Source organism: Ahaetulla prasina, chromosome 13 (assembly GCF_028640845.1).
Source record: "Ahaetulla prasina isolate Xishuangbanna chromosome 13, ASM2864084v1, whole genome shotgun sequence".
NCBI lineage: Eukaryota > Metazoa > Chordata > Lepidosauria > Squamata > Colubridae > Ahaetulla > Ahaetulla prasina.
In genome coordinates, this window is record NC_080551.1 from 20,245,714 (window position 1) to 20,270,999 (window position 25,286).

The window sequence follows — 25,286 nt, forward strand, 5'->3', positions numbered from 1 at the left end:
TATTATCAATGAACGTTTACTATATAAGCAAGCTTACATTAGAAGCTAGAAAATAACTTATATTTCTAGCTCCCTTTAATTTATGCATCAGCAATAAGATACTAACAGGTAGGTCTATAAAATTACAGCCTAGCAAAATGCTAACTTCTGTGATCCGATGGCCATATTCTTTGGGTATTTGAGAAATAGTGAACACATCTGGAGCTGAGAGTACCCATTAAATCAGATCACTAAAGCAATTCTCTACAACCCGGGCATCATTCAAAGATGTGGGCTTGAGTTTTCAAAAATGGCCATGTTGGGACCTGAAGTTCAAGCATCTGAACAAAACAAACCACAGTCCCAACTCTTATCCTAGTACCTGTAGAATAAGCCACAGTTAGCTTTGAAGTTTAGATAAGATTTAACCTCGCTCAATAGTCGTAACTGTGAGAGGGATCTTGGAGTCCAATTGGACAACCATTTAAATAGGAGCCAGCCGTGTGCAGCAGCTGCCAAAAAAGCCAACACTGTCCTAGGCTGTATAAACAGAGGGATAGAATCAAGATCACGTGAAGTGTTAATACCACTTTATAATGCCTTGGTAAGGCCACACTTGGAATGCTGCATCCAGTTTTAGTCACCACAATCTAAAAAAGATATGGAGACTCTAGAAAGAGTGCAGAGAAGAGCCACAAAGATGATTAGGGGACTGGAGGCTAAAACATATGAAGAACGGTTGCAAGAACTGGGTATGTCTAGTTTAATGAAAAGCAGGATCAGGGGAGACACTGATACCAGCCCTCCAATATCTCAGGGGCTGCCCGAAAGAAGAGGGAATCAAACTATTCTCTAAAGCACCTGAGGGCAGGACAAGAAGCAATGGGTGAAAACTCATCAAGGAGAGAACTAAGGAGAAATTTCCTGACAGTGAGAATAATTCATCAGTGGAACAACTTGCCTCCGGAAGTTGTAAATGCTCCAACACTGGAAGTTTTTAAGAAGATGTTGGATAACCATTTGTCTGAAGTGGTATAATGTTTCCTGCCTAGGCAGGGGGCTGGACTAGAAGACATCCAAGGTCCCTTCCAACTCTGTTATTCTACTCTATAAAGTTGAATTTAAACCCTTGGAGGGATGTTCCTCCTCTTGTTGCAAAGTTTGACCTTCCAGGTTGACAGTTCCAAGTAGGTTCAAGGGTGCCTCTGTTATACTTCCTTCAACCAACCTGAAGGAGCAACAGTTAATCTGGTTAATGTTTTACCCTCAAGTTTTGTCCATCTGTTACTGTCACTAAGACAAAGCAACAGTAGGAGCGAACCCTGCGTGTCTTTGCAAAGATTACCATCCTCCTTTTTCATGACAAGAGAGCCATTAAGAGATGCATTTTACTATCGAAATAAGACCTCCAGTGGAACAATACAAGGTTTTTAAACAAGCTGGCTTGATAAACACAAATGCCTATTTTTTTTTTCCAAGGAGGTTAGAAATATCTGCATTTAAATCAAAACTAAAAATCAACTCTTCCTATTCTGGCCTGAAAAGGCCTCCTTTGACACAAGGAATCTCATATGCTAGAAAAGTGGGACATATTAACCATGCCAAGCCATAATACAGTTTTCTGGGTTTTCATTTAGCACAGGGGTCTCCAACCTTGGCCACTTTAAGCCTGGAGGACTTCAACTCCCAGAATTCCTCAGCAAGCTTTGCTTGGAGTTGAAGTCCTCCAGGCTTAAAGTGACCAAGGTTGGAGACCCCTGATTTAGCATACTACAGGTTTATGAGGATGCCAAAAGTAGGGTCTGAGGCCCACCAACTTTCTCTTTGCAAACCCGGAGATCTTTGAATGGCCAGGGACAAGTACTCAGATGCCATTTTGGACATGGGGATCGTTGAGGACCAAATTGGATGCCATGCCTTGCAGATGGGATGCCTGCTCGATCCCTCAAAAATGTCTGAAGATCTTCCTCAAATGAATCCTACTCTTGACGGCTTCAAGCTGAGGGAAACTGCAGCCCATTGGTTTGTTGTGTGGCATGATTCAATTAACCAGTTAACTAGCATGGCGTGCCTTAGCAGCAGCCATTTGATGCTGATTCAATAAACCATGGTTTACTGTGAACATAGGCTTAGAATCGGGCAAATGTATGTACAGCACACCTTTGAAAATAAAACTTTTTCTTAATTAAAGGTTTCCTTTCTGAACTCTAGGTTTCAGCAGCCTGACCAAACATATTACCTGAATTAAGTGCACACTTTTTCTTAATTACAATATCAAGGCTTCCTTACTTTCACAAATAAATCTGGGCTTCAAAGAGTTGCCCTCATCTCTTCAGAAGGCAGCCAAAAACCTATCTCCAAAAAAGCTAAGAGCGAAAAAAAGTTAGCAATATTTTTAGGAAGACCCAAGTATACCTGTTGCCATCCCCTCAAAAGGGGTGAATCCACTCAGAAGGGCTATTTTAATACATGAAGCAAATCCTTCAGGCCAACAATGGATCTAAACTGCTGTGGTAACAAGAATCATTTTCATGATTGCTTCGGGTGTGTGTGGAATGTCTGAAACAAGCTTTTACTGAGTTAATCCATCATAAAGTGCTTAAAAAGCTGATTTGCTGGAGCTCCAGGTGCAAAATAACCAAGAGGCACTGCCTTAGCAGCAGCCATTTGATGCCATAAATCATGGTTTAGTGTGAACATGTGAACACACTAAACGTGTTTAGTGTGAAGAATCAGGCAAATGTATATACAGCACATCTTTGAAAACAAAGATTTTTCTTAAAGGTTTCCTTTCTAAACTACCTAAGTCACCCAAAAGAATTTTGGACCTGAATTGCCAAATTTGCTCAACAGCTATAAAGGAAAAGAATATATTAACTGTTGTTGATATGCACTAAGTCTGCGGATGCTGAACATGTATCTTTCATGGCTGACCTAAAAGCTAGCCAATCTGTGGTTTTCCGGATGTTGGGACTACAACCCTCCCCTTAACATGACTACACTGTCTGGGACTCGCACTCCCCATAATCCAATTAGACCTAGAAAGTGTCAGGGTCCCCAATGTTGAATTTTTTCAATGGAAAGCTGAACAAATGGCATTTGTTGCTACCCAGTATTGGTTGCAGTTCATGAGCTTGGTCTAATGAGATATTTCCCAACCTCAGCAACTTTAAGAAGTGTGGACTTCCAACTCCCAGAATTTTCCAGCCAGTGTGCAGTTGAAGTCCACGTATCTTAAAACTGCTGAGGCTGGGAAACACTGGTCTAATGTCCCAAAAGTGCTTTTTTTTTCAGGAGGCTACTGGACTTTCTGGTTTTTCTTTGAAGACGTTTCGCTTCTCATCCAAGAAGCTTCTTCAGCTTTGACTGGATGGTGGGGGAATGGAAGGATTTATACTCTTTGCAGACCGTTTGTGTTCTTTTTAGAGAGGCCACTTGGAGGTTTGTCTGTGTCCTTAGCGTCATCTGAATAGTGCCTGCATCCAAAACTGAAGCGCAAATTGTTCCTGTAGTCTGCAATTTTTCTGGAAATCCATTCCTACTCCCACACCATTCGAAGGAAGAGAAGCGAAAAGTATTCAAAGAAAAGAATTTTAAAAAGTCTACTTGCCTCTTGAAAAAACATCTTTGGGACAAGCATGACCTGGAGGACCGAGGATCTCCATAGACATTGGTCTAATGCAGGGGTCTCCAACCTTGGCAACTTTAAATATTTACAGATATTACAGAAAATATTTACAGATCCTTCACATCCAGGACATAAACTGTTTCAACTCCTACCCTCAAAACGACGCTATAGAGTACTGCACACCAGAACAACTAGACACAAGAACAGTTTTTCCCCGAAGGCCATCACTCTGCTAAACAGATAATTCCCTCAACACTGTCAAACTATTTACTGAATCTGCACTACTATTAATCTTCTCATCGTTCCCATCACCAATCTCTTGCCACTTATGACTGTATGACTGTAACTTTGTTGCTGGCAATCCTTATGATTTATATTGATATATTGACCATGTTGTACCTTGATGAACGTATCTTTTCTTTTATGTACACTGAGAGCATATGCACCAAGACAAATTCCTTGTGTGTCCAATCACACTTGGCCAATAAAAAATTCAATTCAATTCAATTCAATTCGAGTCAAGTCGAGTCGAGTTGAGTCTATTCTATTCTATTCTATTCTATTCTATTCTACTCTATTCTATTCTATTCTATCCTTAAGACTTGGGGACTTCAATTCCCAGAGTTCCTCAGCCAGCACAGCTGGCTGAGGAACTCTGGGAGTTGAAGTTCACAAGTCGTAAAGTTGCCAAGATTGGAGACCCCTGGTCTAATGCAATTTGTTTGTGCAAAAGCAAGCAACGAAAAAGGCATCCATCAGTAGCACGGAAGCTATAAGTTAAGCAATGGAGAGATTTACTGCACTGGTCTTAAAACCACTGCAAACCAATCTTCCTACTGGGAAAATGTGCCCATGGTGAAATAAACCAAGTTTACATATACTCAGAGAAAAGATTTGTACAAGTAAGTTTGATCATGGTTCATTGAACAAAACCCAATTGGTTGGGTTCATACAACGCACCAAGCCAAAGCCCAATAAAGTATATATTATTAAAATCTTGAACTCAGCTACAATATTTACGCTCCAGCAGGAGACAAGGGTATCATCCGAGCCAAGCAAATTGTGCTTTTTGTGGCTGTTAATGATTTTAATATGGAACAAAGGGTACCACTTGTTAACTCAAAGGCTGTATCAGGCTTAAAACAACCTATCTAGGGCTGAATTCCAAAAGGGGATATAGTGCCCTATTTTAAGTTTCAAGGTTTTCAAAGGATGTACCTTAAGTATCCATTTGACTCGCCCAAACATGCAAAATGTTTTGATCCCATCTACTCCGGTAGGTCTGAAGGCTGACACAGTGGTTATAGTGGTAGTGAGATCCCAGGAAGTCCTCAATTTTTATCCCCGGGACAGAATTGGGATACCCAATCAAACCTATTCTTAGATAAACCAGCATCTTCACAATGCAGCCTGGCCTACACTTCACCTGTTCCAAACCAGCCGTGGAGAAGCTTATGCCACGAATCTCATTCTACAGCATGGGTCTCCAACCTTGGCACCTTTAAGACTTGTAGACTTCAATTCCCAGAATTCAGTGGGGAATTCTGGGAGTTGAAGCCCGTAAGTCTTAAAGTTGCCAAGGTTGGAGAGCCCTGCTTTACAGCCAGCTAAATAGATACAAGACAAACCAAATATTCATTTGAGAAGATACTTTCTTACTACAGTGAGGTTACCTCCTTCCCATCCTTCCAGCAGATTGTTCTGCTGTCAATTTCTGTAACATCCTGGGATAATGGAAAAAAACATTTAATCGGCCAAGTTATTTGGAAAGATATAAATAACACCCGGGGGCAATGACAGGACACCAAGAATGTGCTCTTTGGTCAATAAACTTTTTACGGTCAAATTTGGTACTCTGCACCCCTCGGAAAAAATGCTGGTTAGATATTGGGAGAGGGGAGGGGCGTGCCAAACTAGATAAGCCCCAATCTCGATTTGAAGTTAATCACACAGGCTGAGCAACTCAAGACCCTGGAAGGCTACAGAGCGTGTCTTTCTTATTCCCTCTTGTAACTAAGGCCTCTGGTTTTTGTCTCCGGAAAATGTAAACACATTTGCTGCAGCCATATATAGCGAGAACCGAGCTGGTCTATTTAGACAAGAAACTTCCTATCTTGGCTGTATTCAGAGATTTTGCTAAGCCACAAAGCAGTTGGGTGTCATACATTGTACCTGGTTATTTGGGGAGCAGTCCCTTTTAAAAACCCGCTATTGTGGCTTGTCACTCAATGTTTGGCTTAGCGTGCTGTGTGAATTCAGTCAAACAGTGACTAAACAAGCTACGGCTTGTAAGGTTGTTCAAAACTTTCCCTTGAGAACTGCCAGCCCACAAACTAATAAGGTATCTTAATTGGGTGCTGCAACTCCAATAAACCATGATTAAACTGGTAGCAAATGGGTTCACACACTATAAATCACTACATTGAAAGGACCCATTTAACCAGTCTTTAGTATAGCCATTCTAGATAGGTTGGACTCCCGTTCCCATAACCCTCAGCCAATATGATATAATGCTACAATGGTAACTCAAATGGAGCACACCTAAAGAGCATCACTTGGAGAAATCTTAACAGAATTCTGAACTCCTCCTTCCTGAAATCATGTAACTAAAGATGAACCTGAAGGCCAACACAGACAATGATGAAGATTGATGGGGCTTGTGGTCCAACCAACTTTGTGTCTGATCTTATCTGATGCTTGAATTAGTATAACAGTTTTCAATACTAATACACGTAGCATCCCAACCATATTCATTCTCATCTGTCATCGAGATTCGGAGAAAGCCTGTGTGACGTTATGGTTAGTGTGTTGGATCTGGATCAAGGAGTCACAGATTCAGGTCTATCCAGTGGTGGGATTCAGCCAGTTCGCACCACTTCGGGAGAACCGGTTGTTAACTTTCTGAGCAGTTTTGCAAACTGGTTGTTGGAAGAAATCATTAGGGCAGAGAACCGGTTGTTAAATTACTTGAATCTCATCACTGGGTCTATCCTCAACTCGGAATTGCTATGCAGACAAGAAGAAGTACTATGCAGGCTAGGGATCCCCCAACCTTGGCAACTTTACAACTTGTGGACTTCAACTCCCAGAATTTCCCAGCCAGCATGGATATATTATAGAATGGAGTTGCAGCATGGCTAAGGAATTCTGGGAGTTGAAGTCGTAAATCATAAAATTGCCAAGGAGACCCCTGATGTAGGCCAACCTGAACTCCTAGAAGCTAGCAAGAATCTCCCAGATGACCGTCAACCCTGTTAGCCTTTTTGTAAACTTCTGAAGATCTGGCTGTCCCTCCCAGTCCTTTGGGCTAGCTAGAAGGTTAGACGAGTCCTGCTGATGACAAAGCTTTTTTATTCCGTGGGTTATTTTAACCAGAATGTCTTGGATTATGTACTTTGAGGGTGGTTTTAATCTTACAGGTTCAATCCTAGCGATCTCCATGTAGGACTATATAAAAATCTCTAGCTTAAAATTTTGAAGAACCATTGCCATTCCTAGATGCAAACGTGACCTCACTTATGTTTCTTTTTCATTTGTCCTCTTTGGGTATTATTTAAGGGAAACGTCTTAACTATCCACAGCAACTATCAAAAGGATTAGAACTGCTAACAGAAAGATTATCCTGCAGCCAAAGGGGACCCCCCTCTCTGCTTTGATTATTGCAAATGGAAACATATTGTTGTTAAACATTTTAGTGTGTAACCAATTTGTAAACGTGCCTCCTGTGGGGGAATTTATTTAAGGTGGGGGTTTTTCCCCCCCGCCAAAAAGGAAGCTTGCTTTATCTGTACTCTCTCTTCCAAAAAAAAAAAAGTATGCAAGGTAGCCTCTTTGGGAAGCAGGTTCCCTTAATGTCAGGATTGTTTACCAAAATGCTATAATTTTTCCACTTGCAAATTGTGGAAATGGAATCTCATGGAAATTATGAGTCCTCAGAATCTCCCAGAAATTAAAGCAGACCTAAACAAGCTGAATGTACTTTCAGGTAGTCTACGCTGAATAAGATGAAGGTCGCGAGTTCTTTTCTCTGACTGCCAGGACAAAGAAATGTGCTGGTACTTATGCCAGTCCTGCCCTTACATGCAAATGAATTATCTAAATTAGAGGCAGCATTCACATTACATGGACCACAAACCAAGGTTCGGGTAGCATTCTACCAGCAATTTAAAAAAAAAACCCTCAAGCACACACTAAACTTTATTTAGAACATCTGTAAACCCAAACGGAAGATTCACGAAGCGATGGTAGGATATTTAATGCGGGTTTAAATAAGCACCTTGCAGACCGATTGATTTTGGCCTGTTAACTGACTGACAAGACAGAAGAATCGTTCCTTCCTCCTGGCATAAACACACAAAAGCCACAAACGGAAGGCATCAGAAATAGTCCAAATGAAAGATGCACAACAGAATATCAGCCTTGGAACTCTCTCTTTGTAAACAGTAGCGCAAATATCTAGTATATCCCATTGTCACTGCGGTTAAAAGCAAGTTTCAGATGTAATATAACGTACTACCCTACGCATCCCACCTCTACGGCTTCATCAGAAAATGGTATTTTAAGAGCGTTTTTCATACATCAGGACAAAGACTGTGAGGTCCCCGCCAAGCATTCCCAGAGGTTAATTCCATTACGGCAATATGCCTGGTAGGAGGAATTCTTCATTTGTTAAGGAATTGGATCAGGATTGGTCGCCATTCTGAACCGACGAAGCCACTGTTTTTCAGCGCAAAGGACCCAGAGGTTGTGCTTTTCCTGAACAGAGGTCAGCTCAGTCTTAGGAACAGGGACCTGTTTCCCATTGAAGAACTAACTAGTAACCATAAGCTAGGTTTTGACCAGGTTTAGCAACATCACAGCATCTATGGAGCGAAAGCAAACTGACTGCAGCCCTCTTTGTAGAAGGTGGTGGATACAAATGAAATGGTACATTTCATGCAGGAGAGATACTGGATGGATGGAGGGAGGGAGGGAAAAATATCAGCAATCCACCATCACTCCGAAATCTAGCAGTCACAAGGGTTAGACAACTTCTCTAGTTTAAGCTGCCTCCATCGCTGACCAGATTCTGATATTTTTCAGGGCTGCCTTGCAATTGTGGCTTTATAAGAAAAACACACCCAGCTTTCCAAAAGTAGGAAACGGGAAAAACTCTTATCGTTTCCCCAACAACAACCCTACAAACGGAGCAGCTCTTAAGTCCCAAAAACATCAATATTTAGCTTTCTTGGGGCAATGCTGGTTTAGAGACAGCATAAGAGGGGGGGGGGAGAGGGGGGAACCCAAGCCCCAGTGAAGAGGGGGGGGCACATCTGAAGAAAGCAACCTCCCCTTTGGGGAGCCCAAAGTCATCCTCAGACGGCAGCAGCGGCATGCAGAGGCTGCAGGGGGAGGGGGGAAGGGGGAAGGGGAAGAAACATCTGGAGGGCAAAGCCCAGCCTCCATATTGGCCAATTCTACCCACCTCCCCAAGTCACCCTCCCCCCCTTCACCAGGCGGTGGGAGGAAAGTAGCCCAAAAGAGGCTGGCAGGGGCAGAAGGGCTGGCATGGGTGGGGGGGTGTTGAAATCCGGAGGAAAGCAACCCAAAAAGGGCACCGGGGAGTGGGGGATGGACAGGAGGGCTGGGATGGGGAGGAAAGTAATCCAAAAAGGGCACCTGGGGGGGGTGTGATACAGGAGGGCTGGGATGTGGGGAAATCTGGAGGAAAGCAATCCAAAAGGGCAGGGGGAAGGAGGCTTGGGGATCTGAAGGGGGCAGGCAAGGCTGGGACGAGGTGGGGGAGAAATCAGGCCTCCATCCGAGACCAGGAGGAGCCCCAAAGCCTCTGCTCCACCAGAGGAGCCTCGCCAGCATCCCTCTCGGACTACACTGAGGACCCCCAGACGGCAGCGGCCTGTGTGTGTGTGTGTGTGTGTGTGTGTGTGTGTGTGTGTGTGTGTGGTGTGGGACTTCCAGGCAGGAGAAACCACCCAGGCCGGCTCTCCAGCTCCCGGGGGCCCCCCCGGGTCCCTGCAGCGAAGCCCCGCAAAGCGGCTCCCCTTTCCCCCCTTTCCCGAGGGGGCGTCCGGCGGCGGCGGGGCTGCTTACCTCCTCCTCGGGGCTGCTGCTGCTGTGCTCGCTCTCCTTGGCCAGGTTGCTCATGGTGGGTGCGGAGGGCGGCCGGCCGGGGCGCGGGGCGGGATATGGAGGGAGGCGAGGGGTGGGGGGTGAGGCTCACGGGCGCCGCTCCGAGGTGGCCGCTTCGCCTGGCCCGCAGCGGCGACGACGGCGACGACGGCGGCTTCTTCTTCCCCTCCGGGGCTGGCGGGCTTCCTGAGGCGAGCGGAGGGGCCGCGGGGCTCCGGCCGGACGGGGCTGCTGTTGCTGGGGCTGCTGGGGCTGCCGGCGCCGCGGGGCGAGGCGAGGCGAGGTGAGGCAGGTGGCGGAGCGGGGGTGGCCGGGCTGCGGGGGGCCCTGAGGTGCGCGAGTGCGGTGCAGGTTGGGGCGGGGCAGGAGGGCGCCTTATTGGACGCGCCCCGGGCTCGCGGCCAGCTGGACGCCGCTGCCGGCCAATGAGCGGCCGAGGGGGCCAACGAGCTGCAGCTGCTGCCGGGCCCCGCCAGCAAACACACACACGCGCGCACGCCCACAGACCGAGCCCCGCAGCAGTGCGCGCGCCCGGGCTGGGCTGGGGTGTGGCCGAGGCGGCGGAGGCGGGGCCCTCTCCCCCCCCCTCCTCTCTCTCTCTCTCTCTCTCGCCGTCTCCAAGGGAACCCGCCGGCCAATCCCCGCCTCCGCCGGCCAAAACTTTTCGACCCGTCCGTCGCGCGCCCTCCCACCGCGGAACTTTTTAAACTTTGATGAACTTCCTTAAAGGGCTCGCGCGCTTTTCTGGCGCGGCCCCGGCTCAAGGCAGCCGCCTCCCGCGGGACCCACCACGGCCACGCGCTCCCGGGAGACGGCGGGAGGGGTGGTGGGGTACAAGAGAGGCGGGCGGGGAAAGAGGGGTTGTTTCCCCCACCCCCCACCCCCCATTATCACCATCATCATCATAGAATAGAATTTTTTACTGGCCAAGTGCGATTGGACACACAAGGAATTTGTCTTTGGTGCATTATACACTGTAAGCCGCCCTGAGTCTTCGGAGAAGGGCGGGGTATAAATGTAAACAAAATAAAATAAAAATAAATAAGGTCTCAGTGTACATAAAAGAAAAGAGACTTTCATCAAGAATTCTAAGGTACAACACTTAATGAGAGTCATAGGAATAGAATAGAATAGAATAGAATAGAATAGAATAGAATAGAATAGAATAGAATAGAATAGAATAGAATTCTTTATTGGCCAAGTGTGATTGGACACACAAGGAATTTGTCTTTGGTGCATAGGCTCCCAGTGTACATAAAAGAAAAGATATCTTCATCAAGAATCATAAGGTACAACACTTAATGATAGTCATAGGAATAGAATAGAATAGAATAGAATAGAATAGAATAGAATAGAATAGAATAGAATAGAATAGAATTCTTTATTGGCCAAGTGTGATTGGACACACAAGGAATTTGTCTTAGTGCATAGGCTCCCAGTGTACATAAAAGAAGAGATACGTTGGTCAAGAATCATAAGGTACAACACTTAATGATAGTCACAGGGTATAAATTTAACACTTAATGATACAACGCTTAATCATCACCACCATCATTATTTTGTCGTTTGGCAAGGTAGCAAAGGGACAGAAAACTCCTGGGGTGGATGCTGCGGTGGGGGGGCGGGGGGCGTGGAGGGCGAGGGATCTTTTTTCCTCCCAGGTGGAAAGGAAAAACGGGACTTTAGAAACGCGGGCTCTGCGTTTTCACGACACGCCGAAACCAGCGACCCCCGGGTTTTGTTTTTGTTTTTTGCCGGGTTGGCTAAATGCGTGCGAAGGCGATCGCTGGGTGGTTTGTGTCAATGAGCGGGGCAAACAGGGGAAACGCAATGCGGGGGGAAGCATCGTGGGAAGGCGGCCATCGGAGAGATGGAATATACTGCACCCCTATCGTTGTTTGGGGGCTTTCGATTTACACGTTACAGGGTGGATTCAAAAAAGAAACGGGCGCTCGAAAAAACAAGCTTGCGATCGGGAGACGATATAAAATAGATTTCGTTATGAATTCGCTTTTTTTTTTTTTAGCCGAAATTCTTGCTTGCCCTGTGAAATGCGCTGCATCTCTTTGAAAGGTGCCCGACTCGCCCCGGTTTCCATTACGGGAAGCGACGAAATCACGTTCCCTCCGCGGCCTTCTGACCCAGGGCTCGGGTTTGCTCCTTCTTCCGTCCCGCCTCGGGGTCCTCCTCTGATCTGGCCTCGATTCCCGTTGCTTTCTGTCAAAGGTCCGCATTTTTTCCTCTGGGAGTAATACAATCCTCCGCCCTAGATTTCTTTTTGAATATTTTTCCCTCCGGTTTCCTAGTGAAATCTTACGGCCCTGGGCTTTCCTCGTGGTGTCCCATCCAGGCTGTAGCCAGCTCTGGCTTGGCTTCCCTTTTTTTTTTCTTCTTCAGGCAAGCCAGAGTCACTTTGATGAAAGCAATTCCTAGAATCTGCTCGTAGGATTGCAACCTTCGTCGATTTTATTCCGTTTCCCTTTTTTTTTTTGTCTATACGGATTACCGCGGCTGGAACGAAAAAAGCATCACGCGTCTTCTAGCAAAGGCGGGTTGCTTTTGAGGGCCGGGTTCACACAATCCAGGATTGTTTGATTTGCGCCGTAGATTATGGCAAGATTACCCGAATTGTAGTTGGGTAAATTGCAGGATTGGGGTTTAAGACGTGGGGCCCGGCGAATTCTTGCCAGTTGCGGTTGAAACTAGCTTGGCACGACTATTTCCTTGCGGGTCTAATCCCAGTTGGCCAAATAAATCGCTCAACTCAATTCATTTCAGTTCTGAAGTCAAGCGGGTAACGAATCCCGGTTGATCGGGGGAGCTGGAGAATGGGGCGCCAAGAAAGCAACGATGGGGCAACGGAGGAGGAATTCCGGGTACCAGAAAAAAAGCATCAAAGGCTGGCTTTCCTTTGGAGCTTCAGCTAAGGGATCCGCTTCCCAAGTATTTCTGTTTTTCAAGAAGCAACTGGAGTTTCTGGGGTTTTTTTTTTTTTTTGAAGACGTTTCGCTTCTTATCCAAGAAGCTTCTTCCGCTCTGACGGGATGGTGGGGGATGGAAGGATAACCAGTAACTCTTTCACAATTTCGATTATTTGCTAAGAATCTAGTTGTAAAGTATCTTTGGAGGTAGATTCCTGGCAAAAAAAACTTTGGCTGTAAGATCCATCCATTTCCCACCGTCCAGTCAGAGTTGAAGAAGCTTCTTGGATAAGAAGCGAAACGTCTTCAAAGAAAAAGCCAGAAAGTCCAGTTGCCTCTTGTGGGGGAGGAGGGGGGGCTAGCACCTTTGGGACAATCATGGCCTGGATGACTGAGAATCTCCATAGACATTTCCCCAAATGGGATGTGCCAAATCCGTTTAGGCGACCCGCCAACGAGCCGAGAGGGCGGCTCTCGTTGGATTCTAGCATTTAAAAGTGCGAGGGGGGGAGCGAGTCTGCACGTCGGAACGGTTCTCCACGCCTCGGTTCTCCAGAGAGATCGCGGGGTTCATCCGTTGCAAGAAAACCCAAAGGGCTCTCCTGTTCCTAAAAGCTCAGCCAATTTGGGGAGGGGGCATTGTCGTCGTCCCCTCATCTGTAACCCTGTTGCGCCCCACCCCGCAGGCGGGGAGAGTGGGGGAGGCTCTGTCTTTTCGCAATCCAGGGCAAACGCCTCTTCTTTATAGTTAATTCCGAAGTGGGGGGGACGTCCTTGTGGGAAGGAAGAAAGCTCTCCGCACATGCTCAGGAGCACGGTCGCCCTGGCAGATTGCGGGAAGAAACCTGATCTGAAGGCAAGCGGTGCCTTTGCCAAGCCAGACCTCGCCTGCGCCAGGATCGGGGCCGGGGCCGGGGCCGGGGCCGGGGGGGGGGAGGTGTTGTAGGGAAGAACCCCGATTTTCTTGGAAAGGGGAGACTGTTATTTTGTATCTGGGTTTCTTTCTTTCTTTCTTTCTTTCTTTCTTTCTTTCTTTCTTTCTTTCTTTCTTTCTTTCTTTCGGTCCCGCTGCAAAGAATTTGGGGGCGACGAGGCGGTCCCGATACACACGTTCGCTGGGAGCCAGCCTCGGTCTTTGTGGGGCGTGTTTGCGTGTGTGTACAGGAGACTTCGGATTTCCTTAATTATATATTTTTTAAAAGATTAAAAAAAAAACCGAGTCCAAATGTATCCGCTCGATTTCTTAGCCCGCATTTTCCGTCGATCAGAAACCGTTTCATTTGGAAAGGCAACCAGGCGAGAGCGAAGCGGAGGGTTGGAGGGGTGTTAAAAGCTCCCTTCGCCCTTCGGAGCGGAGAAAACGACCAGAGAAAATCTCTCTTTCGGCCGCTTCTCTTTTCAGGCACGGAGGCAGCGGAGAGAAGCTCTCTGCATCTCCGCCGTCGGAAGGGAGGGAGGGAGGAAGGTGGGAAGAGAAGAAGAAAAGAAAGGGAGGGCGGAAGGAAGGAAGGAAGGAAGGAAGGAAGAAGAAGAAAAGAAAGGGAGGGAGGGAGGCAAGCAGGAAGGTGGGAAGGAAGGAAGGAAGGAAGGAAAGTAGGAAGAGAAGAAGAAAAGAAAGGGAGGGAGGCAGGAAGGAGAGAGATGGATGGGTGGAAAGAAGGAATAGAGATGAGAAGAAGGAGGGAGATGGGAAAGAGAAGGAAGGAAGGAGAGGGAGGCGGAAGGGAGGGAGGGGAAGGGAGGGAGGAAGGAATCTCAGCCCGTCTGTCTGCGTTTTGAAGGCCCCCCTTCTCCGACCCGACCCGTGTAAGGAGCCTCGTCTGAAGGCGACTGACAGGGCAGAGGCGGCTCTTCTCCAAGCCAAATTGTGCTTAGTTTAGGGCGCTGCCGCGGCTTCTCCCGTTTCTTCGCATAAACTCTTGCGTTCCGTCGTACAGCAAGCACAAGCAATACACTTACATACACGCCTTCTCTTCCTCTTCCTCCTCCTCCCTCGGTTGCTAAATTTCATTTTCTCCGGGTACAAGAGATTATTTTGTGGAGAAGACAAAACTCCTGATCATAATCTTCCTCCAACCTGCCGCCCTTCGGGAGTGGGGTTACAACTCTCAGGGTGCTGGGAATTCTGGATTTCTAATCCAGATCCAGAAGTTACTGTAATCCAGCAAAAATATTCCGTGTGTGTGATCTGATTTCATCGATCTATTTGCATAAAGCAAGGGATTCATTGGGCATAGTTGTTGAGGTGGCTGGTCTAGAAACCAGGAGACTGGGAGCTCTAGTTCTGCTTTAGGCAGGGAAGTCAGCTGGGTGTCCGGGTATCTCCTTCTCAGCCAACGCACCTCACAAGGTTGTTGCTGTGGCAAAGAAAACAAAAAAATAGGAAGAAGAAATTTCATGTGTGTTTGCTGCCTGGAGTTACGATAGAGCAAAAAAGGCAGGATAAAAAAAATTCTGATCAATTAAAATAAAGAAAACTTTGCCCTAAAAAGGCATTAATGGGTAGGAGGCACCAGATTGGGGTAGACTGCCCTACTGCACCTCCCCTGATTAAGCACATTTATTGAATTCATTCCATTTAATTTTGGGGGAAGAAAAGTCAGGTACTTCCCCTGGAGTTCAAGTAGCAGCTGTCACTTTGGCTAAAATCAAACGGGATCAGCTAATGATTGCTTAAGCCAAGACTGTTCTTAATAATAAGAACCAGTAACTCTTTCACAGTCTAGATTATTTGCTAAGGATCGAGTTATAAAGTATCTTTATTATAGGTAGATTGCTGGCAAACAACCTTTGGTTATAAGAATTATTTTGGGATGATATTAAGTATTATTGTTATTATATTATGATGTTAGCATATTATCAATATTATGGTGATGAAGGAGCTGCCCAAGGAGCTGCTGATCCAGTTCTACAGAGGGAATTATTGTGTCTGTCATCTGCACCTCCATAACTGTCTGGTTTGGTTCTGCAACCCAAAAAGACAGACACAGACTTCAGAGGATCATTAGAACTGCAGAAAAAACCATGGCTATCAACCTGCTTTCCACTGAGGACCTGTATACTGCACGAGTCAAAAAAAGGGCTGGGAAAATATTTACAGACCCCTCACATCCTGGACATAAACTGTCTCAACTCCTACCGTCAAAATGACGCTATAGAGCACTGCACACCAGAACAAAACACAAGGACAGTTTTCTCCCGAATGCCCTCACTCTGCTAAACAAATAATTCCCTCAACACTGTCAAACTATTCACTAAGTCTGCACTACTATTAATCTTCTCATGGTTCCCATCACCCATCTCCTTCCACTTATGACTGTATGACTGTAACTTTGTTGCTTGTATCCTTATGATTTATATTGATATTGATTGTTTCCTGATTGCTTATTTATACTGTTGTACCTTATGATTCTTGATGAAGGTATCTTTTTTTTAAATGTACACTGAGAGCATGTGTACCAAGACAAATTCCTTGTGTGTCCAATCACACTTGGCCAATAAAAATTCTAATCTATATAATTCATATTTTATATCAATGCAAAATGCATTTTATGTTTTTAAAACATCCCGTTGAGCTGCAGCTTCTTCTCATTCCTCCGTAGTTCCGATTAGCCAGAGAGCAATTTGTAGGTCCTAATCTTTAAGTTGGACTGGGAAATTTCGGCTTTATTTTCTCCAGCGAAAGAGGGAAAGGCATCTTGAAGTCCTGCTCTGGGGTGAGAAGGAGAAGGAAGTTCTCACCAAAACTTTCTGAGTGGGAGTGGTGACCGTGAAATTCCCTTTGCATTTTTCCCATTGGGAAATTTGGCTTTTTTTTTCTCACAGGAAATCTTACAACTACAAGGGTCTGGTCTGGGAACTGGCGGGGAGAGGGGAGGGAAACTTATTCCTTCTCTTTTTTACTACATTCTTTTCACCTTTTTTCTCTTTTCTCAGCCGGAAAAGGTCAATATAGATATTGGAAACTGAACTTGGGGGTAGATAATGCCCTCATACAAACATCATACAAACAGCTAAGCCTTATCTTGTAAGAAGGGAGCTTCCTGGGGTGTAAGAGAGAGTGAAGAGAAAACTCAAGCAGACTTCCAAGATTATGTTTTCATGTTGTTGTTGCTAGTTGCGAAGTCGTGTCCGACCCATCGCAACCCTATGGACAAAGTTGCTCCAGGCCTTCCTGTCCATTACCATCCCTTGGAGTCCATTTAAGCTCACGCTGACTGCTTCAGTGACTCCATCCAGCCACGTCATTCTCTGCCGTCCCCTTCTTCTTTTGCCCTCGATCGTTCCCAGCATCAGGCTCTTCTCCAGTGAGTCCTTCTTTCTCATTAGGGGGCCAAAATATTTGAGCTTCATCTTCAGGATCTGGCCTTCTAAGGAGCAGTCAGGGTTGATCTCTATGCAGAGGTGAATTCCAACAGGTTCTGGAGAACTAGTAGCACAAATTTTGAGTAGTTCAGAGAACCGCTGGCCCCAGAGTGGGGAGGGAATGGAGATTTTGCAGTATCCTTCCCCCAGGAGAGGGGAGGGAATAGAGATTTTGCAATATCCTTCCCACAGGAGTGGAGAGGAATGGGGATTTTGCAGTATCCTTCCCCTGCCGTGCCCACCAAGCCATGCCCGCCAAGCCACACCCACAGAATCGGTAGTATAAAAAAATTGCATTTCACCACAGCCTTTAGGACTGACCTGGTTTGATCGTCTGTTTTCCTAGAACTACCTCAATAATGAAAAGTTATGATGATTAGGCAACTGGAGACTAAATAAACCATATGAAGAACAATTGCAGGAACAGGGCATGGCTAGCCTAGTGAAGAGAAAGATCAGGGGAGACATGATAGCTGTCTTCCAATATTTGGGGGGCTGCCACAGAGAGGAGGGGTCAAGCTATTTTCCAAGGAACCTGAAGGCCAGATAAGGAATAATGGATGGAAACTAATCAAGGAGAGATTCAACCTAGCAATGAGGAGGAATTTTCCGACAGTGAGAGCAATCAACCCATGGAACAGAAGTTGCCTTCGGAAGTTGTGGGAGCTTCATCATTGGAAGCTTTCAAGAAGAGACTGGACTGCCATCTGTCAGAAATAGTGTAGTAGGGTCTGCTGCTTGGGTGGGTGGGGGGTTGGACTAGATCAGGGATCCCCAACCTTTCCGATCTCAGGGACCACTAAATTCATAATTTTAAATCCCATGGACCAGTAATATGACCTGCCTAATGACCACCTGGGTGGGTGTGGCCAACTCGATGTCCAACTTGATGTCATTCACGGTGAGGGGCGCCTCGCCAGCCCCCCCCCAGCCCCTCCTCGCCTGGCCACCCTGGGCTCCTTAGGGCCCTAACATGAACTACCCCCTGGTCTACGCCAAATACCTGACCTTCGGACCTTTCGCCGTGAATTGAAAACATATTTGTTTATTCGCGCGGGGCTAGCTTAAACTTTTTAAACTGTTTAGTTTTTAAATTTTAAATTCTATTTATGTTTTAAATTGGGGTTTTTAGATTTTAAATATTTTAATTTCTCGGCCAATTGTGTAATAAGTTTCTTAATTTAGTTTTTGTTATGTATTAACAGTTGTGCCTTTAAATATTTGAGCGGGAAAATCAGCACGTTGCTGATTGGACGAAGCCTCCAGCAGAACTGTATAAAAGGAGAGGTTTTTCCCCCAGCCTGTTGCTGGGTTCACCCTATATTAAAGAGCTGTTGTCACTACCCTGGTCTCCAGCCTCGTTACTTCCCGAACTTAACATTGGCGACGAAGGTGGGATCTCGAGGCTAAGGGGAACCAGAACCGAGCTGAAGCACGCTAGTTCCGAACCCAGCAAACTCAGGGCAGAAACGCGGAAATGGCAAACACGCCACCCGCACCGTACAACCCGGGCAAGGAGAAATGGGGAACATATATGACCCGTTTCGAAAGCTTTCTAGAAGCCAACGAACTACAGGGGATCCCTGATAACATAAGCGGGCTTACTTCCTAAGTCATTGCGGCCCGGAGGTAATCGAGATTGCGGAAGCCCTGGCAGAGCCAACGCCGATACAATCGGTATCGTGGCCGACTCTGCAGACTTTGCTGAAGAACCATTTCGCACCGACGCCGTCCAAATACGTGCAGCGGTTTGAATTCGGAGAACGTAGACAGATGGAGGGCGAGTCCATCGGTGACTACATGGCCGCTTTAAGAAGAGCGTCCAAGGACTGCGGATACCGAGACCTAGACGAGGTGCTACTCGAGCAGCTCATCCGAGGGGTCAAGGACATCCGCCTACGGCGACGACTGCTAGCCAGGAGCAACCTGACACTAGCCACCGCTCTGGACGAGGCCAGAGCACACGAAATGTCTACTAAAGCAGCAGAGACCCTGCAAAAGCCTCTTCAATCCAAGGCGAGCGCAAAGCCAACGCCAGTACACCAGGAGGAGATTCAGTCCGAATCCGAAGGTGAGGGCGAGGATGAGGAAGGGTCTGCCGGACCGAAACGCGACACTGAGGACCGTGGCGAGTGGGGAAGCTGCGGAGGGCAGCAGCAGCGCCAACGCTGCGGGTTTAAAGACGCAACATGCCGGCGGTGTGGGAAGAAAGGACACTTAGCTCAGGCTTGCAGAGCGGCCCAACCTTCCCGCCGAAAATTCAAATCGGCCAACCAAAACACGGAACCGGAAAGGCGGCCCGCGGTTGGTTCAAACAAGAAAGGCGCGAAGTCTAACCAAACGACTGTCATTATAGGCCGCGCCTCAACCAAAGTGGAAAGGAAGATTTTCACAAAGCCCAAGATCGAGGGAGTACGGTGCAGGCTTGAAGTAGACACGGGATCAGCGATCACCATCATGTCCTGGGACACTCTGGCGAAGTCGCTGCCGTCCGTCGCGAAGCGCCATCTGCAAGCACAGCGGCTACGAGTGCACGACTACCAGGGGAATCGCATCCCTGTTCGAGGGACCACCTCCGTCCGAGTCGAGTACGGCCCTCACAAAAAGACCCTGCCCATCACGATCGTCGAAGGGACTCTGCCCAGTCTGTTGGGACTAGACTGGTTTCGTGCCCTGGGCATGGGAGTGACTGGCATCTACAGAAGTGACTGCAATTTGAAAGACATTCTCTTTAACGAGTTCGACGATGTCTTCAAGGACTGCCTGGGCAAGTATAAGGGGACCCCTATTTCCTTCAACTTAGACCCCCAGGTAGCCCCCATTAGGCTTAAGGCGAGGAGAGTACCTTTTGCCCTTAAACCAAAAATCGATAAGGAGCTGGACAAGCTCATAAACCAGGGGATTTTGGTGCCAGTAGATCACGCAAAGTGGGAGACGCCAATCGTCACCCCCATCAAATCGGACGGGTCAATTAGAATTTGCGCTGACTACAAGGCGACGCTTAACAAAGCCTTACAGAAAAGCGCGTACCCGGTTCCCGTAGTGCAACACTTATTGCACTCTTTGGGGCAAGGGCAAGTCTTTGCAAAGTTAGACTTGGCCCAAGCCTACCAACAACTGCCAGTAGACGCCCGCACAGCCGAAGCCCAAACGATTGTGACGCACAGGGGGGCATTCAAGTGCACCCGATTGCAATTTGGGGTTAGTGTGGCACCAGGGCTGTTCCAAAACCTGATGGAACGACTACTGCAAGGGCTCCCAGGGTAGTTCCTACTTGATGATGTCCTAATTTCAGGGAAAACATGGAGGAATTGGGGAGGCGGTTAAGAAAGGTCTTGAGCATTTTCCGGACAGCGGATTAAAAGTCAAGACAAATAAATGTCAGATAGGGGTCGAATCGGTCGATTTCTTGGGCTACGGATAGACAAGAAAGGAATTCACCCTACTGAGAGCAAAGTTAAGGCAATTAGGAAGGCTCCAGCGCCCAAAAACAAAGCAGAGCTGCAGGCATTCCTGGGATTGGTTAATTTTACGCGGTCTTTTAAAGAACAAAGCAACCGTTGCGGAACCGCTGCATAGGCTCTTAGGAAAAAATACTGTTTGGTCTTGGGGAAAGTCAGAAAATAGGGCTTTTGAAGCAGTAAAGAACCTGCTCTCAAGTGATAGCCTGCTCATCCAATATCACGACTCACTACCCCTAGTGCTGGTTTGCGTCGTCCCCTTATGGGGTGGGGCTGTACTCAGCCATAGACTTCAAACGGCACAGAAGCCCCTATAGCGTTCTACTCTAGAACGATGTCCTCCCCAGAGAGGAACTACAGCCAATTAGACAAAGAAGCATTAGCCATTGTATCAGGGGTCAAAAAATTCCATGAGTATGTCTTTGGGCGGAATTTTGAAATCGTGACTGACCACAGACCGTTACTTGGATTACTGGCTGGCGACCGGCCAACGCCTGTGGCACTTTCGCCACGTTTGACTCGATGGACTATATTTTTAGCCGCTTACTCATACAAGCTGCAGCATCGACCCGGAAAAGAAGTGGGGCATGCAGACGCGTTGAGCCGATGCCCACTGCCGGGGGCGACCGAAGACCCCACTCCGGGGACACCCATCCTCCTTATTGACTCGTTGGACTCTGGCCCAGTCACATCAAAGGAAGTGGCTCGGGCATCATACCGGGACATTGTGTTAAGGACTGTACTCGGTTGGGTACAGAGAGGGTGGCCCGCTGCGCCGGGCGAACGGTTCAAAGAATTTGTTAAGAAACGTGATGAGCTCTCGGCTCAAGGGGGGTGCCTGTTATGGGGTGATCGTGTAATAATTCCTGTTAAGTTAAGGGGCAAGGTATTGGACCTCCTCCACGAGGGTCACCCAGGCATCGTAAGGATGAAGGGGTTAGCTAGAAGCTATGTATGGTGGCCACTCATGGACGCAGAGATTGCTGAGAGGGTAGGGAAATGCCAAGCTTGCCAAGAGTCCAGACCGCTACACCCAACAGCCCCAGTCAGAGAATGGGAAAAGCCCCAAGGGCCTTGGTCAAGAATCCACATTGACTTTGCTGGCCCCTTTCACGGCCAAACGTTCCTAGTGGTGGTGGACGCATTTTCCAAATGGTTAGAGATCATACTTATGAAGTCCACCACAGCCGAAGCAGTAATCGCAACCCTGCGCCACCTATTCGCAACTCACGGGTTGCCGGACACTCTGGTGTCCGACAATGGGCCCCAATTCACGGCAGCCCAGTTTGAAGAGTACCTGGCAGAGGAAGGCATCCGACATGCCCTCTCTGCACCTTTCCACCCTGCGTCGAATGGCCTTGCAGAGCGTTCCGTCCGGAGCGCTAAGGAGGCATTGTCCAGGCTCAAGCCAGGTGACTGGCAAACAAAAATAGACTTTTTCCTAGCCGTCCAGCACAGAACCCCAAGCACAGCCACGGGAAAAAGCCCAGCCAAATTGCTAATGGGACGGAAACTCCGGTGCCCACTTGACGCTTGAACCCCATTACACACCCGAGGGTTCCAAGGGGGAGCAAGAAAAAACAAGGGAAATGAGCATAGGCGACCGGGTGTGGGCCCGAAACTATGGGGACGGCCCGAGTTGGGTCGCCGGACAAGTAACAAAAGTAACAGGGCCAAAATCGTACGTGGTAGAGCTACCAGACAACCGAGTGTGGCGGCGCCACATAGATCAGTTAAGGAAACGAATAACTGACCAAACCAAACCAACAGAGACAGGTAATGACCAATACCACTTTGAATCCACAGCTGACAATGACCCGGGGGAGGCGCAAGACTTAGCTGAGGTCCCAGAGTTCCAGCGACGCCATCAGGTCCCCGAGGGAAGCAGCAGGGAAAGTTCCAAAATTAATCCAAGGCCGGAGGGCCAAGAAAAAGAGTCGGCCGATAATCCAGAGCCCGATGGCCCAGAGAAAGAGCTGGGAGGAGAAAACAGCCCCTCCGACCAGCTCAAAACACCACCCAGAACTGAACCGCGCAGGTCAGAAAGAACTAGGAGACGCCCAGGTTATTTGCGTGACTACGTCGAAAAATAACATGTAAATAAATATGTAAATAAGACCAAGTGTTTTCTGGGAGGGGAGGAGTGTTATGTATTAACAGTTGTGCCTTTAAATATTTGAGCGGGAAAATCAGCACGTTGCTGATTGGACGAAGCCTCCAGCAGAACTGTATAAAAGGAGAGGTTTTTCCCCCAGCCTGTTGCTGGGTTCACCCTATATTAAAGAGCTGTTGTCACTACCCTGGTCTCCAGCCTCGTTACTTCCCGAACTTAACAGTTTTTAAATTGTATATTGTGTATGTTTTTTAGCCTATACACCTATACACCGCCCTGAGTCCTTCGGGAGAAGGGCGGTCTAGAAATTCAATAAATAATAATAATAATAATAAAAGTTGTTGGAGCTAAGCAGCCACCAGGAGAAAGAGTTGGCAAAACAGCTGGCTCAATTCAAATTGGATCTGACCAAGAATGAGGCTCAGCAGAAGCACCTCACTGAGGACTAGGAGCATAGGCTTTCCAAGCAGAGGGAAGACCTGTGGGGAGTGCAAGGCCAAGTACAGGCGCCTGGAGGCTCAGTGGCCTGAGATGGTCAGCCAGTTCCAGGCCATGATGCAGTCACATTGGAACAAGGCCCTCCGGCTCTTTGCCACCAGCAGCACTTCCCTTCAGCCTTCGCCCAAAGCCCCACACCAGGAGGCTGAAGCAGACCCCATGTTGGAATTTCTGTCCCCCTCCGACCCACACAAAAAGACCCCGAAGGGGGAGAGACTCTCTGCAGCAACACAAGCGTTCATTGCACGTATCCAGCAGAGGGGCTGTAGTTTGAGGACCCCTGATTTAGTGCAAATATAAAAAAATGCAACTAATTTTTCTGCGGACCACCAACATTTTCTCGTGGACTACCAGTGATCCATGGACCACCAGTTAGTGACCGCTGGACTAGATGACCTACAAGGTCCCTTCCAACTCTGTTAAGGTTGCAAGAGTCCAGCCTTCCCTTTCCATCCCCACAAACTGGGATACTTTCTCAAGCCCTTTCAAGCAGAGCTCTCCAACCTTGTCAACTTTAAGACTTGTGGACTTCAACTCCCAGAATCCCTCAGCCAGCAAAGCAAAGCTGGCTGAGGAATTCTGGGAGTTGAAGTCCACAAGTCTTAAAGTTGACAAGGTTGGAGACCCTTGCTTTAAAGCTTCTCTCAGAAGAGAAGAAACATCCAGGAAAGAGGCTTTTCATCTCGGAAATGCTTCCGTCAGTCTCTATAAATGGCCCAGGGCTGTGCTTGGTCACGGCCGCTGTTCTGTTGCATTCCTTCCTGCCCAGAAACTCCTCCTTATTTGCGGCCGCCATCTGATAAAGCAAACCCACTTCATCACAAAGCGCTTTGTTGTGACAGCGTGAAGCTGACGGTCTCCAGATCCAGCCTCTCACAGACTTCTCCTCGCAAGCAAGCAACAGTTTCTAGCCAACGGTTTTTGTCTCCGTCTCTTTGCTTTGCGGCCTCGTGGAAGGTGAAATTGCCACCGAGTTGGATTCATTAATTCGGGCCTTGAGGGAACCACCCAGGCTGTTATCTTGGTAACACTATGGGAAGTCATTAAAAAAAAAATCCCTTCTTTAGGGATATTTTTTTTAAATTTCCCGTTGGATCTTAGGGCTTCCCAGTAAGGCGTGCCGGTGGAACGACTTGCCTGCAGAAGTTGTGAATGCTCCAACACTGGAAATTTTTAAGAAAATGTTGGATAACCATCTGACTGAGATGGTGTAGGGTTTCCTGCCTGGGCAGGGGGTTGGACTAGAAGGCCTCCAAGGTCCCTTCCAACTCTGTTGTTATATTATATTATATTATATTATATTATTTTATATTATATTATATTATTTTATATTATATTATATTATATTATATTATATTATATTATATTATATTATATTATATTATATTATATTATATTATATTATATTATATTATATTATATTATTATATTAAAGTCTCCTGTCCTTTCTACAGGCAGCCTTTGACTTAATATAATAGAATAACAGAGTTGGAAGGGACCTTGGAGGTCTTCTAGTCCAACCCCCTGCTTAGGCAGGAAACCTTACACCACTTCAGACAAATGGTTATCCAATCTCTTCTTAAAAACTTCCAGTGTTGGAGCCTTCACAACTTCTGGAGGCAAAGCTATATATACAGGGGTGGGGCTGCTGGGGGTTTGCAGGGGTTTTGGGAGAAACCTCTAGCTAAGATTTGGTGCAGTTTGGAGAACCCCCAAATCCCACTCCTGGATGGCCCCGCCCTCCCCACCTTGCCCCTCCCAGGAGTCCCCATGCAGCCTATTTTGGATGCAGGTAAGTGCAGGGCGCACATGGAGGCTCGGGGAGGGCGAAAAACAGGTGTACCAGAAGTTCAGGATGGCCAGAAACGAGGCTGGTTTCGCCCTCCCGGAGGCTCAAAGAAAGCCTCCGGAGCCCAGGGATGGCAAAAAGCTCCCCCCTTCCCCGGCTGTGGTGCAGGAGGCTAACTAGGCCACACTCACCATGGCCACGCCCATCCAGCAACTGGCCAGAAAACCTCTTGCTAAAATTTTTGAAGCCCACCCCTGTTATGTATGTATGTATGTATATATATATAATAGAAGCGACGCGTGCCAGCGGGCTTACCTAGAGAAGGTGGCCTAGCTCTGTCAGACCCAGGTGCTGCTCAGTGGTGGGTTTCAAATTTTTTTACTACCGGTTCTGTGGATGTGGC

General features: G+C 47.3%; 1 protein-coding gene across 1 annotated transcript in view; it reads right to left on the bottom strand.

Moving 5' to 3' along the window:
- RBPMS2 (RNA binding protein, mRNA processing factor 2) overlaps positions 1–10,253 on the bottom strand; it is a 36,253-nt gene extending 26,000 nt beyond the window's left edge. Inside the window, exon 1 of the mRNA XM_058156364.1 lies at positions 9,698–10,253. Coding sequence (XP_058012347.1) covers positions 9,698–9,751 — 54 coding nt within the window. The 5' untranslated portion in view covers positions 9,752–10,253. The remainder of the gene's footprint in view (positions 1–9,697) is intronic.
- Between the last annotated feature and the right edge of the window lie 15,033 nt (positions 10,254–25,286).